At 47.7% G+C, this 18,626-nt stretch overlaps 1 protein-coding gene across 4 annotated transcripts in view; it reads right to left on the bottom strand.

The window, feature by feature from the left end:
* Nucleotides 1-18,011, bottom strand: part of LOC142890984 (growth factor receptor-bound protein 10-like) — a 54,627-nt gene extending 36,616 nt beyond the window's left edge. The window contains exons 1-3 of one of the 4 annotated variants that reach the window (XM_076030373.1): nt 17,857-18,011; nt 10,288-10,395; nt 4,384-4,480 (exon numbers count right to left, since the gene is read on the bottom strand). In XM_076030373.1, the coding sequence (XP_075886488.1) occupies nt 4,384-4,480; nt 10,288-10,338 (148 nt within the window). In that variant the 5' untranslated portion in view covers nt 10,339-10,395; nt 17,857-18,011. Of the gene's footprint in view, nt 1-4,383; nt 4,481-10,287; nt 10,396-12,343; nt 12,363-13,080; nt 13,216-13,560; nt 13,803-17,856 lie in introns of those variants that run through there. The other 3 variants (XM_076030371.1, XM_076030372.1, XM_076030374.1) reach the window with 3 other exon arrangements.
* Between the last annotated feature and the right edge of the window lie 615 nt (nt 18,012-18,626).

Genomic DNA, 18,626 nt, shown 5'->3' with positions numbered 1-18,626 from the left:
CCCCACCCCGACACCACACGAAGGATTCCAGACATTCCTTGAGGAAGAAATTACAGCACTCTGGGAACGCTCACCAGCCCGCTCGTGGCATATGGTGGCCAAATGATCAAGACAAAGTGGGGCAGCAAAACACATGCAGAGAAAAAAAAAAGAGACCTGGACAACGTGAACACAATAGCAACGAGGACGTGTGTCTAACTATAGGGGACACATGAAACAATACACACACTGCACTTGAAGCAGACACGCAAAGGCGGCAAGTCGACCTCAACAATAGACCTATGAAGACATACTTGTGTGTGTGTGTGCGTGTAACACGTTGCCGCTGCGAAATCACTAAATGAATACAGCAGGAGCAGCCACATTAGACCCTGTGTTAGGTAAAAATATGCACTGAGTGCAAATGCACATCTGCAATGGTCAGTCCAAGCTCTCTGAGGGTCGGGATGATTTGGATGCGACAACCACAGATGGAAAAGGTGGACACGCATCCTCAGGAAGTTGGATCCCATGTCAACATGAATGTAGATGTAAAACAGTAACAAATGTCAATATATGATGTCAATATGTCAATATATAAGCAGAGATTCCATCAAGTTGTAACCCCCGTTAACGAAGTAAAACTAATCGGAGGAAATCTGGAGAAGAATAAGATTTTCTTTCAACTTTTCACAAAACTGTGGGATTCATCTCATCAATAACTCCATCAAAACCTTTGGGCACAGCATGTCCAACAACGTGGTAGATGACTGAATGAACTTTGCTTGTGTCATTTGGGTGTGAGGAGCAACACTAGTCACACATCATTGTCCCCGGGGAGTGTTTAACTAAACTCTTTTTCCAAGTTGGTTGGGAGTAAAGCTGGGAAAAGTCTTCAACGCTGCTCTTTATCCTCATTTTTCATGTTAAATTGCCATCCACTTCTCCTGATTGGCTCCCAGGTCTCTCTCGTCTTTCTGTCTTGCCTGTGATTTTGAAAGCGGCTTGCAGAAGTGTTCCCGTTCCTGCTTCTGTCACAACCGAAGCAGAAGTCGGTTGGATCCAGAGAACTGGCTAAAAAAAAAAGCTTCAACTTGAATCTTGGCAAGATGAACTTGCATGATTTCAGCCGTGAAATCTCAAGAGAACCCGCGCCCTTGCACCCTGCACTGGACTAAATAAGCAGAGTGCACGTTGAAGGGGAAAATGATGGCATCATTGGCTTCCACTTGCTGGCACTGTGACTTAAGGAAAGTCTGATGATGTATAGCATGATAAATGTCCTCTCATCCTTTGCTTCTTTTTTTTTTCTTTAAACCAAGAGCAACTTTCAACCCGGCTAAACTGCTGAAACGCTTTGGCGAGCATCCGATGACAAAACTCACCCACTCATCAGTGACCGAATCATTCATCACGAGCTCCAGCACACAGCACTTCTGTCTGCGCTATGCAATCTAGCCCAGCCACTTTTTCGTTTTTGTTGTCAATATATTGCCTTACCTATCATGGTTAGCCCGTGTTTCCATTAGAGACGGTGACGTGAAAGTGACACTGATCAAGTCAGGCATTATATTCGTACATGTTATGTGAAAGAAAGGAAGATTTCACAGAAGAAACTTCAGTCTGATGATACACACTTTTGAGAGAACTGTTGAAAATGACGGAAATGTAATTATGTATGTATGTATGTATGTATGTATGTATGTATGTATACACATATACATAATTATATATATATACATACATACTGTACATATACATACATATATATATACACATGCATGTATACATATGTACATAAACACACACATATATACATACATATGTGTATGTACATGTATATGTGTGTGTGTGTGTGTCTTTAAACCTCATATACGGTAAACTCGCAGGATGAGCAGAGCAACATGGTATGCATTAAGAAGCGTGTCATCAGATCTTCAGGGAGAGGGTGAGTATAAACGAAAGGCATGAAATCTGAGCCAGGCACAGTCTAAATATGCAGCACATCCATCACTCCGGAGTGACGCTGCTCTGGACTCCTGCTGAAATCAAGATGCCGGGCTCTTTGACTTTTATTATTCGGCACTCTCATTCACCAGCGTGAGTTACGTTTTGCCATCAGGCCGCGGATGGACGAGAGCTGCTCGCTCGTATCTTCGGAAGGCACGGCGCGTTACAAGGAAATGTCACAATACGTTAACTGGTGCTGCTCTGGTGCACACCAGACAGAACATTTCTGAGGCTCTTGGGATTCACCGCATGTATCCAACCTGTCAATAATTCACAAGAGCTAATTGTAAAGTGGAGGCAACAATTGGTAAAATTCATCATTGAGTCGTGATCAGCACCTACGCACAATGACACTGAGAAGCATCTCCAGCCCTGGCCCACAGGCCTACGACCTACTTTCTATAAACTTCCCTCCGAGCGACGCCGGCTCGACCCGCGGGCCTGTGTAAACAGCCCTTTCACGTGAGGCCGTATTTAACACTCTCACACAAGCGTGACTAGCGCGCATCAGCGGGGCAGACGACTGAAACCGCCGACCGAGGGGTGAGAAGTAAAAAAAAAAAAGAAAAGAGGCCAAGGAGAGGAGGATTTACAACCTGTCGTCCCAGCGAGCTGGCCGCCTTCCAGAAAGAATCTCCCCCATATTCCGCCACTTTCCACGACAGCTCAATGGATTTCTGGGAATATATTGAGGGCAGGCTCGCAGATGTGCACATGCCTAGAGGGAGAGGTGGTCAGGGGGGTAGGGGCGGTCGGGTGAGCAGAGCAGCACTAATAAAAAAAAAAAGGGGGGTTGGGGGGAGGTGTTGTAAAGTTGTCTATAACCTCTCCATCTGGAGAGCAAAGCCTGAAACCATGACATGAGAGAGCGTCCTCAATGGAGATGGAGATAGCGGTGGGGGAAGGGGTGGGGTGGGGTGGGGTGGGGTGGTGTGGTGGCCGGTGAGTGGGTAAGGGGAGGGGAGATTTCTAGGAAAACCGGGGAACACATAGTGAGCCAGCATATACGTCCAGAGCTACCATCTTGAAGAGAATCAGAAACAAATGTGTGAAATATGTTTTCACTCAACGGAATATTGAAGGGCTAGAATTGGCACGCACACACAAAACCTAAGACACACCAACACACAGTCTATGGATCTATAGTCAGCTGAAAACGAAGGCTGAGTGGTGATTGGTCAGAGTATTGGCAGCATTTTACACATCCACTGATCTAAAGGAGGTAAAGCTTTCCTCCAATGATTTGTGCTTGATACTTCACTTAAATTATATATATTTTTTTATCACATGTATTAATTTTTGTTGATTGAAGACTTATTTCTGCACATGAGCCATGTACAACCATTCGAACACCTAATTTATGGACAACAGAGCATTACAGTTGGATGGCCAATGACTGCTTGGTGTTGCTTTTGTGCGAACTGTGAGCTGTCAAACTGAATTGCCCGTACGAGATAAATAAAGTTTTCCGAGCCTGAATCTGATTCAGATTCAGCCCTTCTGACCTTGACTAACGTTGGCCATCCTGTCAGGAGTTGGTGATCATCCACCGGTTCGAAGTCCTGCTCAGGATCATCATTGCCGGTGATCTTGCATTTTTACATCACTTGACTTGCGTTGCTCCGCCAGACGATGATGGAGCACTTTTACCTTCCCCCGCTCAGGAGTAGGTGCGGCTCCCGTCCATGTTCTCCGTGCCCGGCACTGGTTTGGTTTGTTGGACGTCAGCCTCGGGAGGAGGATGTCGAGGTTGGCCTCTAATTCTGGGAGGTTTCTGCGAGTCCACTTTTAGATCCAGCGACTTGGCAGCGGCGTTACGCCGTGACGCCTCCTTTCTCACATTTTCTCCCAGAGTAGAAGTTTCTCGGCTGCGGGTGGGTCCGTCCTCACGCTTTCGACTTCAGTTCAGGATGGATTTCTGGAAGGCGAAGTCTGTTTGGATGCCTTCGAGGCCTCTTTTACAGACATGTTGTTGTACTTTATTTTTAGCCGCGACAAATCTGACATGGCACCGCTCTGTCGACGGGTTGATCTCACTCTCCAATCGCCTCTTAATAGATATCAACTTTTTGTTTTACATGTATATTACCCAAAGTCCACGTGACTAAAGTGCATATGAAACCAAATCCAATCCCAATGGTGGGGGGACAATAGGTAGGCAGACTGCGACTCATAAAGCTACCCTTACAGTCTTCACGAATCTCCCGAAAACGACAAACGTATGTCGGCCTTCTATCTTTAGCCGAATGGAGGTTTGGCAGACAAACGACGGATTTCTTCCTGAATGTAAATCCGCAGGCACACATGTGACACAGAGCGGTTTGGGAAAAAAAGACAGAGAGAGAGAGAGAGAGAGAGAGAGAGAGAGCGAGAGAGAGAGGGGAAGAAAGTTACCATGGTGATGTGGCAAGTTTTGATTGGCTGGCGGGCGCTGAAAGCCTGGAACAATCAGGTCCTCTGGCCGGCGCGAGGAAGTGCGGTCCATGCTTTCCTGTTTAAAAAAGGAAAGAGGAAAGAGGGATTTATTTTTTGCGCAGAAACACCCATGCGTTCGGAAAACCACGCGAGAGGGGGGGGGACGCGTATCTGTCTTGGGGGAAAAGCCACAGAACGAAGGGGAAAAAGAATGAGATAAAGGGGCGGATTCCTCCTCCTGCTCTCGAGGAACACAGAGTTTCGAGTTCAGAGACCTTTGACCTCACGGCCTCCCTCTCTCTCGTCACGTCTAGATGGCAAAGTCGCATATGAAAACCCACGTCAGGTACTGCTTTAAAAACCACTGTACCTGCGCGCGCGCGTGTGTTTTTCTTTGTTTCGCAGAACGACAATATATCAAGTCAGCACAGTTATACAATCCCGCGTCTGGAGAGCCGCGCGGCGCTGCCAAGTCTCTCACACGTCGACTATTTTGACACAGCCTCGAGGCGGAGAAGAGAGGCGGGGAGCGGAGTGACAGGCAGATATGGCCGGAGCAATTTTCAATCTATTGCTTTTCTAGGAAAAAGTGGAACGCGGAAGCGCGGCTTCCAGGAACAGCTCTCGGTTTCGGGCGGTGGGGAGCGGGGGGCGGGACGAGGTTATGGGTCCTGTCGTGCGTGTGTGCGCGCACTAAACTCGTGCGCGCACACACGCACACAAACACACACACACACACACACACACACACACTCGCAGCTTTCCCCCCACGGTGCTTCGAAAACATCCATAAATGCCCAGAGTAAGATTTAGAGCGGTGAGAGGGAGCAGCCAAAAGCTTTCCAAGCAAGGACTCTTGGCTGCAGGGCCCTCGTGCGCTGCTGACAAAGAACGTCTGCGAGCTCCAGCGAGGGACGACTAACTTTGGACGAGCGAGGGTGTAACTCGCTCGGCCGAGGCCGAGACGAGTCGTGCGGGGGGGGGCTGGGCGGGAGGGAAGGTCTCTGAAAATCTTTGCACGTTTGCGCAGATGAAATAAAAAAAACAATAAAACCGACAAAAAAATTATTTTTTTTCACTCGATGGGGGATGCAGGTGTGAGAAAAGGCACACGTGCAGCCGGTTTCCCCTGTAAATGAGCCGGTGATTGCAACTCTCGGTTTTGGAAAGTCAATACGTTCCGAAACCTTCGACAGCGAACAGATAAGTCGGCCCGCCAGATAAAACGACAATCAGCCGCATATGGACGACTCGGTTTAATAGCCGGCGAAGCTTCACTGGGTGAACTTTCACATTATGGTTAAACATTACAGCACTGGGGCCGCCTGCGTTTGTTTGATCTCTTTCTCTTTCAGCACCGTCAGCACCATTTGGGACGGCTCTATCTGCGCGCGCAAAGAGGCGGGACGGGTGACCCACTTCTGGTACCTCATGCCCGCCAGCGCCACACGTTAATGTATAGCCCCAAAGCACAAGCCAGGGAAAATACCCCTCCTCCCCTTGGCAGCGCTTGTGCGAGCGAGCAAGAAAAAAAAAAAAGAAGAAAAAAAAACTTTGGCTTTAATGGCCACATTCCCCATAAAATCCTCATTGTGAGTTCCAGCGCTGCACTTTCTCTGACTCTGCAAGATGGTGCGCTGGACATTTCTGCTGCCGATCACCAACTGGAACTTGGAAGCTTTTTGTTTGACAGCCAACGTGAAAGGCGACATACTTGACGTTGCGGATCTTGAGAGAGTGTGTGGGAGTGTTCGTGTGCAGAGGCGTCTTTTCTCCACGACATTGTGTAAGATTGTTATATATATATATATATATATATATATATATATATATATATATATATACACATATATATCGTTGGTTATTGCCCATTTCCTGAAGTCCAGCTTGAGGTCACGTCTCCCTCATATGAGCAAAGCAGCGATAGAAATCTGTTGGTGCCAGATGACCTACCCCTTTACAAGCAGACCTGCACTTTTTATAAACCCAAATGCTAATTATTAGCAAGCAAAAAAGAAAATTTGTTACATATACTGTATGTATTTTTTGTAATATTCCATAATAAACTAACATCATTTAAACCACATTGTTCAATCAACAACATTATTTACTCCTTTTTCTCAAAAAAATGCTCCTATTTTGTATTCAGTTACGTCACAGTGAGCACTTTACCATGCATTCCCAAATGCAATCACATCTGTACAAAATGCAATTATCCATGAAAGCAAAATCACTGTATAAGTTGCATCATCAGTGACTGGGTGTTGCCCTTGCCCCGCCGTTGTCGGGTGAGTTTTTGTTTCAACCTGGAGAGAAACTGTGCGTCAACATGACAAACCTGGACTGAAGTGTGCACACATTGATTGACGGCCTCAGCGCTTACACAGTCAAACACTTCCATGGGGGTGAGGGGAGGTTTGATTCCTCAGCCTTCCTCACCCCATTTTCAGGTCCCGGCTTAACTTTCTCGACAAACCCAAGTCAGATAACAGAGCGACGGCCTCAGTATCCCGTCCTCTCGTAAGCCGCGCAGGAGCAGTGACACAAGCACGGACCGACCGTCAGCTGGCCTGCTATCCTATTTCCCAGCTCGCCTCGTACCGGCTGCCCATTCACACACGGAAAAAAGAAAAAACTGAAAAAAGAAAAAACAATAATAAGCCAGTCTGGTGCCGCTTGAGATCAGCGTTTCTAACAACAGTCGGGTGCAGGAACACCTTTGTGCTCCACTCTGCTGAACCTGACACCTCACCCACGCCCAAACTGCCTCCACCCTTGACCTATATGCTAATGCACAGATGTAACCTGTGCAGGTTCAAACAAATAAACTGCAGCCCTCTGCTAAGAAAGAAGAAGAAGAAGAAGAAAAACACCCTCAGACGGATCCTCCCAAATTAAATTTCTTCTTGCCTGAAAACCCCCCCGGCTTTCGCCGCCGACGTCTCCTCTCGCTTTGATTCTGCATCCCCGCTGCAGGGCCCATTTCCTGCGCCTTTTCGCGGATTTCACAGCCTCCTCGCGTTCATTTGGTTTCTCCAAAAAACGAACGGGGGAGGATTTGTCGGGGATAGCCTGCACCTGAAGCGCTGATCGGCGTGACGCGGCCGCCCTGCGCCTGCTTTTTTCACCCAGCCCTCTCGCGTGAAAGTAGCCCTGCTCGCTTTCACCCCGTGGCCTGCGGCCTCGACTTCGAGGAAATTTTTCCTTGAAAGCTCGAGCGTGAAACCCAACATGCAAATTAAGGTGGGGACCGCTGCGCGGAGCCGCTGACCTCTGACCTGGTGGAATAAAACGAGAGCTGCGCCGCTGCAGCGCAGCTCTCATAGAACTGTCAGGGAAATACAGTCGGCGCTTTCCTGAGCTTTGCAGCTCGAGAGCGTGCACATCAAAGCCTCGTTGCATCAACTTTCAGAGATTGATTTGTCACGCTGGACTTCGGTGAGGCAAACTCGCAAGATTTATTACCTACAGGAACTCTAAAAGCACCAGAAAAAGTATATTTTCATTTACAGCCTCCTGCAAAAGAATGCTTCCTTCATCGACTTTAGGGAGAGGACGAAAACCAGATTCAAAAAGTCAAGAACATTTTCAAGGATATGAGGATATCTACAACACAGTGGCATAACATTTAGCAATTAGCAATCAGGGGGTTGCTGCAGGGGTATCAGTGAGGCGTCAGCGCTCTCTACTTTTTCTGTGAGTTTTAGCGCACTGTTTGAAAAAAAAAAAGAGGCAAACTGTGGACGACGTTTCGCCAAAGTGTCTTTGGTGTAACATCGGACAGTTCGCGGAAAACATTAAAGGTCCACGGTCCCGTATGTACGTACAAAGACGCCGGAGAGAGAGTGAGAGGGAGAGAAGGAGCGAGAGAAAAACGAGAGAAGACCGCTGCTCTCTCCGAGACATCCCTGGCCCCCGTCCAAGGTTCTCACTATCTCACACTCACACACACACACACACACACACACACACACACACACACACACACACACACACACACACACACACACACACACACACACACACACACACACACGCAGGCCTGGACCAGCGCCCAGATCTCCAAACATGCCTGGCCTTATGTGCTACGTGTTATGTAAGTATGCAGAGCGGACGGCTCATTTGCACCTCATCCATACACACCAGGCGAAAAACCCGCAGCCGCCTGCCTACGGAGAGAACTCTATAGGGTCGTTGGCGCGTGCACGTGCGCGTGCATGCACCCGTTGCCATGCTGTGTCATGTCAACTGGCGCGAGGCTTTTACATAACGCACGCTCACACAGCACCGCCGTGACCCACTTCTCTCGCCTATATAACGATCAAACTCTGTGCTTTTCTCTCCTCTTCGCTGCTCGATGCAGGCTGCAGGAATGTCGTCTTCTGAGGGGATTCGATTCACTATTCACCACCGCAGCCTTCCTGCTGCAAAAAAAAAAAAAAAAAAAAATCCCTTCCTGGAAGCTAACGTGAGCCAGTCCAACTTCACATCAGCTCGGCGGGGGATCGTTGGGTCCCACGGTTGGAGTTAACAGGGAGCTGCATTCTTGTACATTTACTAAGAGGGGTGGGGGGCTCTGGGAGGGTGGGGAGGCAGCTGAGGGCGACGTCAGCTCCGACGTCCCATTGATCCAACAAAGGACGTCACGCCGGCCGCCCCATGCTTTCAGAGCCGGGCGCACAACAGAGCCCACTGTTTGCAATTGTTGTTTGTTTAACTCTCTATTTTTAGCCCCGGCCAATGCTTTTTAGCCAAATTCTTTAGGTTAGTGCAGGGTTGAAAAGGGAGGAAAATCCAAGCAGGGAAAACAAAGAGCTCATTTTGCAGGAGCCGGATAGCGGGAGCGGCGGGCCCGTTGTGTTGCGGAGGTGCCATATTTCACCCAGCGAGACCAGATTCTATGTGGAGCGAGCACAATCGCGCGCATTGTACATACGTCAATAGAAAACAACACACGAAGGAGAATGGCCACTTTTCGAGTCGCCTAATTTCTCATTCGCACGTCGAACCAGCACATTGTTCGCCTAAAGGCAATTCCAAACTGAAGAGTGCAGTGTTCCAAGTGTCAATAGTTACAACTTAAAAAGCCGTCTGAGGACTGGTATGACAAAAAAAATTGACATTTCACCACAAACCCAACCAGCTACAGGCCACAGGCTTCAATGTAAAGCACAACAGAAGACAACAGTCGAGTAGATGACAAAATAGCCGCCTTAGCCTGCTTTCACAAAGCGGCCAGTGGTAAATGGTGGAAGGACTGAGTTAGGGATCACTCTACCCCTTCAGATCCACTGCTTTTTTTGTTTATCTTCAAGCATTTTTAATCTTTGGATTGAAGAAGCCGATATTTGTTTTAATATAAACTGAGCCACCATTAAAAACGTTCATGAATGCACACTGATTGGCAAAAGGAACACATTTCTACCAAGGTTATACTACATGCTATATATTGCTGCTTAGCAAACAGGTGTCTGGAGGCTGTCTCTCACTCAAAATGAGATGTCTCACACTTGAGTCGTTGTTGTTTTGGTTGTTCATCGAGATGCAAAAAGGCTAACTGGCAAATGAAGCTGTCAAATGCTCACAGTAGCTCTATGGCCTGTCACAGGTTGCATTCAATTGAATAACACAACTAGTGACTGGTTGCCAGCAAAACCATACAAAGAGTCTAATTCACGAGATTGAATGACCCACGCTGACATTATAATAATCATAAGCAGCTCAAACTACTTGGCAAACAGACGGGCCAATGCGCTAACATTTGCATTGTGCTCAGCAAACACAGATGGGTGCTTGTGATATTTTTTTTTTGTCCTCTCAGAATTGCTTTCCTTTTACGATAATGCGCTCTTGACAACATGAGTACACAAGAGAGTTGCTTACCTGGTAGTTGGAGTGGTGTAGGAAGTAATCAGGACATCCTGCTAAGGCCATGGTGTGCTCTCAACGTCGCCTCGAGTGTGTGTGACAGCTTCTGGCGAGATCAGCACCCTGAGATGCAGAAATGAGGGAAACACCTCTGTGTTAGATGACTGAAAGGTAAGGAGGGGAATAAACAGGAAGGGACACCCACAATGTAAGAGAATTAAAGGGCCACTTCTGTGCAAAATGTTGATGTTTGCCATCCATAATAGGTGTCCCTAGTATGGAAGTGAACTCTCCAAAGAGAAGTGAAACACTTTGCTTGTTTCACAAACATAGATTTTGCCTGATTCCCCTTGTAGAGGGGACAACAAAGCGTCATTTTTAGCAGAATGCTGCAAACAGAATGCAAAACATGCTTTTTTCTGGAGATCTACAGAGTCGAACAGAATAGAATAGTAGAGTAGAATTGCATGAGAAGATGTGTCCAAACTATTCACCAGTAGTGTATATGTGTACACACATCTATACGTGTGTATGTATGGAAAAGGGGTGAAATATGGGAGTTTTTAAGTGCCCATTCCAGGTGCACGTTAAAGATTCATCCAGTTTGCAGGCACTGGCTATGGATACAGTCATGTACCCTCAACTCCTCTTCCTGCCTAAAAAGAAAAAAAAAAACGAAAAACAAACTTCTCCTTGGGAATGAATGCGCATGCATGGACAAACACGTGCACGCTAAATCCAACGTAAACACGGCCATTGTGTACGACACACACACACACACACACACAGGCACGCAAGTCACTCCCCAAACAAAGCCTGGGGCTTAAGACTAAATAAGCCCCCCCCCCCGAAGCCTGCAACACATGACCACTCAACACCTGCAGAGAGCTGGGGGGAGGCAAAAGTAGGGGAGGGAAGGAAGGAGGGAGGGAAGGAGGGAGGCTGCAGGACCTAGAAATAGGAGTCGGCCATTGCCGCTACATATGGCAGGCAGCACTATCTGCTGACAGGGACGGCCGGGAAGTCGTGTTTTTTTAATTAGAGGGGGGGACAACGATTCCTCGCCAGGGCGTCGTTGAACCGCTGGACGTGACGCACAAACGGGCTGCGGACAAAAATTCCTGGAAAGCGTCCGGGTTGGTGGATCACCACCAAACGCTGCGACAGCCTCGCTGCTGCTCTGTGAGACTGCAGCTCCGTTTCCATTACAGTTTATCGCAAAGTAAAAGTGATGTTTCGAAAATCTCTACAAAGTACAATTGCGATTTTTGCAGGCATTTCCATTGAATGGTGTAACGTGCATCTGCTCGCCCCGTGTCTCCACGTTGAGGAGGATGGAGGTACAAAACATTTTGCGCTTTTTGTAGTAGCTATTCGAAGTGAACTGGCCACGTGACCCTGTACGCCACGTCCGGTGACGTGTAAATGCAAAAAAAGTGTTTCTGTTACACTTCTGCGATATACCTCTATATGGATACGTCTAGAAAACCACCTCATGAGAGTGTAAAAACCTTTTAGCCATATTTTGTTATTCAAAGTTTAGGTGTTCCCATTACCAGTTTTTTATTGCGATATTTACTGTAGGTTTTGCACAATTCTAGGGTAGTGTTATCACGATACTGGATTTCAGACTTCACTATGATATTTGGGGGGGGGAGGGGGGGAGATTTTCGATACGGTTTTCAATACCAGCAACCATGGAAGTTTTGTCGAGGGGGGGTGGAGATTGCACTGAAGTACGTCGCGCATCGATATACCGTATCGATACAATGGAAAAGTCATATTGAACCATTCTTAGTTTTCAATATCAATATTCAATCGATAGATTGATAGTTTTAACAACACTATTCTAGGTGTAATGGGAATGCAGCTTGTGAGTCATCATGGAAAGCAGAAGAAACTGCTGTAAGTATCATGACTGGCAGCAAAGGATCAGCCCTAACAGAGAGAGAGAGAGAGAGAGAGAGAGACACACACACATACACATACATACACACACACACACACACACACACACACACACACACACACACACACACACACACACACACACACACACACACACACACACACCTCTTGCTAAACAGCTCCTCTCAATGCTTCCCCTCCACTCTCCCTCGCAGCAGGTCTCCACTGTACAGATTATTACATAACTGATATCAGACAGTCCAAACGATAACTCTTCCTCCTGCCGATCCTCCTCTCCCTCTTCTTCTTTTTTCCCCCCTTCACCCCGCTAATTACCGCTTCCACTGGGGGGGGGCGGGGGGGCGGTGGGTGGTTGCTCTGCTATCTTTAGCCAAAGAGAATGTCCATCAAGACGAGAGAGGGTGTGCAGACATCGCTGAGACAAACCTTTTTCTTTCTCTTCCTCCTCCTTCCCCTCTGTCATATTTATTCTGCAGTCAGCGTTCGCCACCATCGCGCTTCGCTCTTACGTTTGGCTTTTTCCAACAATCCAATCCAACTGCGGGGGCAGCGGGGAGCCGAGGCCGGCGCCTAATAAGCCTGGACGCGGAGCCAAATCTCCAGCAGCTTGACATTTGCTGACATTTCTATTTCCTCCCGCAGAGAAGGGGAGCAATTCCGCGGCCCGGCGGCGCTCATACGAGCAGATAGACAATGAAAACGGGCCGGGTGGGGATTTAATAACGTCACACGTGCCAGTGCGCGCGTCTCTTGTGGGGTTTGGTCGCATCCATGTGCGATTCCCCGGGGCTTGAGCAACAGCTTTGCAGAGAAGGTTCTTCATCTGCACCTGCTGCTTAAACAGTATCAGTCTGCATGTAAAACACTCACTGCACTGACCTCAAGTCTGCGCAGATAGAGGAAGCAGATCGGCCCCGGCCGCAGATAATGGAGCTTTATGACGGAACATCAACACACACCCACGTGCGTACACAAACACGCACTCACACACATACACACTCTGGGCTGGCCGGCCGGTCGTCCACCTGGATGCAGCTTCTCTCTGCGCTGCAAAAAGTGACCGCAAGCCCAGATTGACAGAGAAGTGAAAGAGGAATCACTGCAAACACACACACACACACACACACACACACACACAGGTGAAGCAACAGTGTCATCAATGCACTGGGTTGCAGTGTAAATATCACCCCAAAACAACAACTAAACAGTGCAACTGGTCATTCCTATGCATGCTACAACACAACACAACACAACACAACACAACACAAAAGCTGCAGTTGCTTGACAGAACTTGACTCGTGAGTAAGTTGAAAGGCAACTCAACAACAGCATTTCAAAGGCAAACAACAACAAACTCACTCAGGTCCGCTTTCTTGATGCAAAAAAATAGAAACTCCCTCGAGGTGCGTGCGTGCGTGCGTGCGTGCGTGCGCGCCGGCAGGAGGACAGTTTGACAGCGAGCCGAGCAACATGCGGGCTACGCTACTTTTCCGAACAAATAAGAAGGAGAAAGAGGAGAAGCGCGCTGACCGGGGGAGGAGGAGGAGGAGGTGGAAGAGGAGGTGGAGGTGGAGGGGAGCAGGGAGCAGGACGCGGCGGCGCAGACGGTCGTGTTCCGGGGGGTGGGGTGGGGTGGGGTGGAGGGTGCACGACGGCAGGGAGCAGCCGGCGGCGCGCCTCGACCGTCCTCGCTCGCTCGGCGCTCGGAGCAAAAAGTGTTCTCTCTCTCTCTCTCTCTCTCTCTCTCTCTCTCTCTCTCTCTCAAACCAAAAGAGAGAGAGAGAGAAAAAAAAAGTCTGTCCGCAGCTCTGTCTTCTTCACCTCTTCCCTCAGCCCCCCTCCACCTCCCCCCGCAGACCCCAACACCCCCACCCCCCTCGCCTTGCGCACAAACGCGCAACTCCCTCGCACGCACGCGCACGCGTTCAGCCTGCACTTTTCCCACCAGCTGACTCTCTCCCTCTCCTCGATCTCTTGTTCCTCCGCGCGCGCGCGCACGCACGCACGCACACACACACACACACACACACACACACACACACACACTCCACCTACCGCCTCCCTCACGCAAAGGCGCGCACACGCGTTGAGTTTACGCTCTCCGAAGGAAAACTCCTCGCGTCGCTCCGCCCTGACCGAAGCGGCGCGCTGCAAAAAATGAGCTTCTTTCTTTCTTTCTTTCTTTCTTTAAACAAACCAATGAATCATAGCTGATTTAGTCTAGTTCTCTTCCTCTCCCTTATCAACCACGTGGACGGTTTAAGCAGGAAGCTGAAGCTGTGTATTTTTTGTAGACTTTAAACTTTTTTTTTTTTTTTTTTAGTGGTTGTTCTATGCGTGGTAATTTCACAAAAGTCCACGATTAAAAAGTGAAGACCCGACGTTCTTTAATCCTTGAATTTTATTCACTGATTATTTTATTATTTTTAGACCCACTGCTCAGATTAGAGACTTTTTGCAGCGTGTGCAAGCCCTGACTTTCACCTTCTGAGCGGAGGGAGGGAGGGGTGTGTGTGTGTGTGTGTGTGTGTGTGTGTTAAAGTGTCACGCGCGTCACTGCCATCCATCCATCTGGTGTCACTGCTGCAGGTGTTCGGCGTGTACTATTCATGCGCTGTAGCCTGCAGCAAATATTCTTTATGTCGGATCTCGTCGCGCATATTTGTCAAGTGCGTGACAGACAGTAAAGAGGTGTGGAGGCGCCACGGCGGGGACGTCATTTGACGACATTAGAACTTTTTTTCTTCAAACTGCGAGTATATTTTAGAAGTGAAAACTTGTAAACTCGAGGAAGGCGCTTTAGATTTGCCAAACAGGTTTTTTGTTTTTTTTTTGGGGGGGGGGTGTTTTTTCAGAATCTGGTCAATGAAGCCAAAAGCGATAAAAGAAGTTAAACATTACTGGAACAATGAAAAGTGAGTACAGTTCTTCAGCTCCTGTGGACACACGGTGCACATTCTAGGTCATGGGTGGGCAAACTTTTTGATTGCTGGGCCACAGTGGGTTCTAAAATTTGACAGAGGGGTCTGGAGCAGCAGCAGGTGGATGAATTGTTTTGGTGAGCCACCTCATTGGAGGAGAAAATGGGATATGTAGAAAACCAACACAGTCTCACTCCGTCAACACAGTCTCACTCTGTTAGACGGCACGGAGTGAGGCTGGGTTGTAGGAAACGTGTGCTATAATGTCAATCAAGAAATATACAGCGATCCAACAAAATGTGTCTGCAAAGCCCCACGGCATTTAGCTCTTTATTGAAATGACTCTTAAAACACTGAAAGAATTTTTTTATTACAAATTTAAACTTCGGTGGGCCGGATTGAAAAGTTCAACGGGCCGCATATGGCCCCCGGGGCCTTGGTTTGCCCATTGCCCGTTCTAGGTCTTGCATGGTTGCAACTTCTCAAGAGGTCAAAAGTGGATAATCATTGACACCCCCACCTCCCCACCTCCCCCTCCGCCTATCAATCATCCAGTGGCCATTCACCGGATCGGATTTCACCCACTCGTTGGTCAACTCAGCCCTTCACCTTATCTGCTTTTAGACCCGCGGCGTGTGGACACGCTCCGGAGCTGACAGCACGACGCGGTGGAGGGGGGGGGGGCGCTCTGCAAGGTGGATCTATTTGAACCCGGTGTTCGTGACGCAGCCTCAGGACTTCTGCACACACACACACACGATTGCTTTTGAGCAGCCAGCTCGCAAACATGTCTAAGCTCTCCCCCCACCCCCCCACCCCCGTGAGCCTGTACATAACTGTGCATTAGCTCAGGGCACATGTACTTTTGCTGAGCTTTCAAGGAAAAGTGTGCTCTGTAAATAGGTCAAAGGTGTGGGCTATTTCCAGAATCGGCGCTCTGCGTATGCCGCTGTTGACACAAGCAACACCCCTCGGTACTCCGGAGTAACAAAACACACAGTGCATCGACGAACAGCACCAACAATCACGAGTGTTTACATTCTGTTGCCGAACTTGGCAGAACGTCCCCGACATCTGTAAAAGTCCCCGCAGTTCTTGTTCTCGTTACAGTGCGCAATGCAATGACGTGCAAGATCACAATTTCACATGGGCCTCTCGTTGGTCCTCCCGGGCCTCTGCTCTTTTCAGACGTTCGCCGTCCAAGGTGAACCGAAGCGAGCCAAGAAAATGAAAGAAAATCTCGGTGCGAACGCAGGTTGCCGTCACGCTGTCCAATTACTTGCATGTTTCAGTTTTGTTTCAGTTATTCCAGCTATTTGCAAATATCTGTCATGTTTTCGAGGCAATGGATAACTTGGTCAGGAAGTCACGCGTTCTCCTCCCTGAGAAGACGGCCCTAAGGACATTTAAAGAGGCTATATGCAATATCATAGCACTGCAGGATGACAGTTGTTGCATTGCAGCTGGATCATGTGTACCTGGAACATATAACACACTTTTTTTCTTTTTTTTTCACTTAATGACAAATCTAAAATTTAAAACTGCAGAGGAAATATGTCCCTCTTTTGTATTTTTTCCTGTGTTGTCATGTTTTTCTGTCAATGACAATTCAGTCAGCACCAAGCATCCGGGGATGTCCGTTCTATTTGTCGATTGGGATCAGAAAGGAGAACTGGGCTGTGAGTGCACATTTTTCACTGTTCAGCACTAAATGAGCTAACTAGTGTTTTTGAAAAGAGTTTTCTATGTGACCATTCTAACAGATACAACAGATAAATCTCTTCCTCTTTCTTTTGCTGTGCAGGCTTTGGCCTGTACATTCAACATCAGCAGTCAGCAAGTGACCCCATCCCCCGCCCCAACAAACTAGATGCTGATAGTGCCTGCTGATTTGAAGTATTAACATTGGACAGACGCGGGTGACCACGATACGTCCTGTTTTTATGTCCTGGATTTCTTTTCGGTATGTAAAGTAATGGAAATTTTATAAAATAATGGGAAAAGCCCTATCCATAAGGACGTGGCACACTTTAAATATGGTGAAATCTTTGAGTAAACTTGGAGCATCACATAAGTATCTCATTTCGAGGCCAAGCATCATGGTTTTTGGTCATCAAAATAAGGTCTCCCCAGTACAGGTGACTTAAAGGTCCAGTGTGTGAAATTTGACTTGAGTTATTATGTTTCTATTGGTGAAAGATTCACATACTGCCCAAAAATGGATTCATAAAAGTGTATACTCGCAGTACAATAAAAGCCATTTGGTTTTCCGACCCTTAGAACTGCATACTGTATATATGAGAACATACATAGAGCAATAAGGGTCTTGCTGCTAGTTGGCTGCCATCTTGTGCTGCCATTTTTTAAGGTAGCCCACCTGACAGTGCCGTAACTATGAAACGCACTGTCAGATGGGCTACCTTGAATACCAGGCTTCCTTCAAAATGTTGCACACTGGACCTTGAAAGAATCAGGTAGACTTTCTTCAAGCTCCTAGAGACACAGAACACATAGAATCAACTCTTGATTTTGGGTCCTTCATGATACAAATTTGGCCCTGCAGTTAATCAGTCAGGAACTATTAGTAAGCGCAGTTAGTTCATCGACAACATTTTGTCGGACATTTTGTGTTGGACTCAACTGAGAATGTTTCCGCCAAAAACATTGAGAAAAAGCATATAAAAAGACAGCAAAAGATTACAGCATGACGATCAGTGACGACTGGAGATCTCACCTTGGGATGTGTCTTCTGAAATAAAACCATGTGTTGCAAGAATCCAGAGCGGAAGAAAATAAGCACTCAAGAGACACTTTGAAGCACGGTGCTTTCTAAGAAAGCCGACCGTCTCCGAGGATTCAGGCCCTGGCGCGATCTGTTGACTGGCGAGCCCAACTGATCTTTTTTTGTTTGCATTCACTGGCTAAGTGTATAATAGAGTTATGCAACTTACAACAGAAACAGCTTGACGCTTCCCACTGAAATGGGTCAGCCACGCAAACACATGCGGGGGGAAGAAGCGCCGTGTTTTGAAAACACTGGACAAGCGTGGCTGTTACATAAAATTTCCACTGACCCCGGTTGAGAAATTGTCGGGGACCGCAGATGTGGTGGAATCCGAGTCTCTCAAGGCCTTGGGAGGTCAGTCAGACACAAACAAACACAACATGCCACTACAGACTCACCACCGTGGGCTAAACTGTCCCCAGATCTAAAGGCGGCACGAGGGACGCACAACAGGGTTAAGTAAGAGTGACATCAAAGCTCTTCCCTTGTCTGACTGTGTGTGTGAGACAACAAAACTGGCGTAATTGTTCAGTTCCTAAATTAAGTCCCTTTTCAACTTTTTTTAATCTAAAAAAAACAAAAAAACAAAAAAAACCTCTCAGTGGAGTAAACAAAGCGAAACGCAAGTGGGTCATTCCAGCCTTGTGTATGTGTCTTTTTGGTTGTTTGTATGTGTTCACGACACAATGTGCGTGCTCATCGCATGTTTTGCAGGTGAT

The sequence above is a fragment of the Nelusetta ayraudi genome, unplaced genomic scaffold, assembly GCF_046127955.1.
Source record: "Nelusetta ayraudi isolate G7.1 ecotype Tasmania unplaced genomic scaffold, CSIRO-AGI_Nayr_v1 ptg000027l, whole genome shotgun sequence".
NCBI classification, from domain to species: domain Eukaryota; kingdom Metazoa; phylum Chordata; class Actinopteri; order Tetraodontiformes; family Monacanthidae; genus Nelusetta; species Nelusetta ayraudi.
Note: the sequence above shows the minus strand (reverse complement) of the source record. Positions and strands in the feature narration are given on the sequence as shown.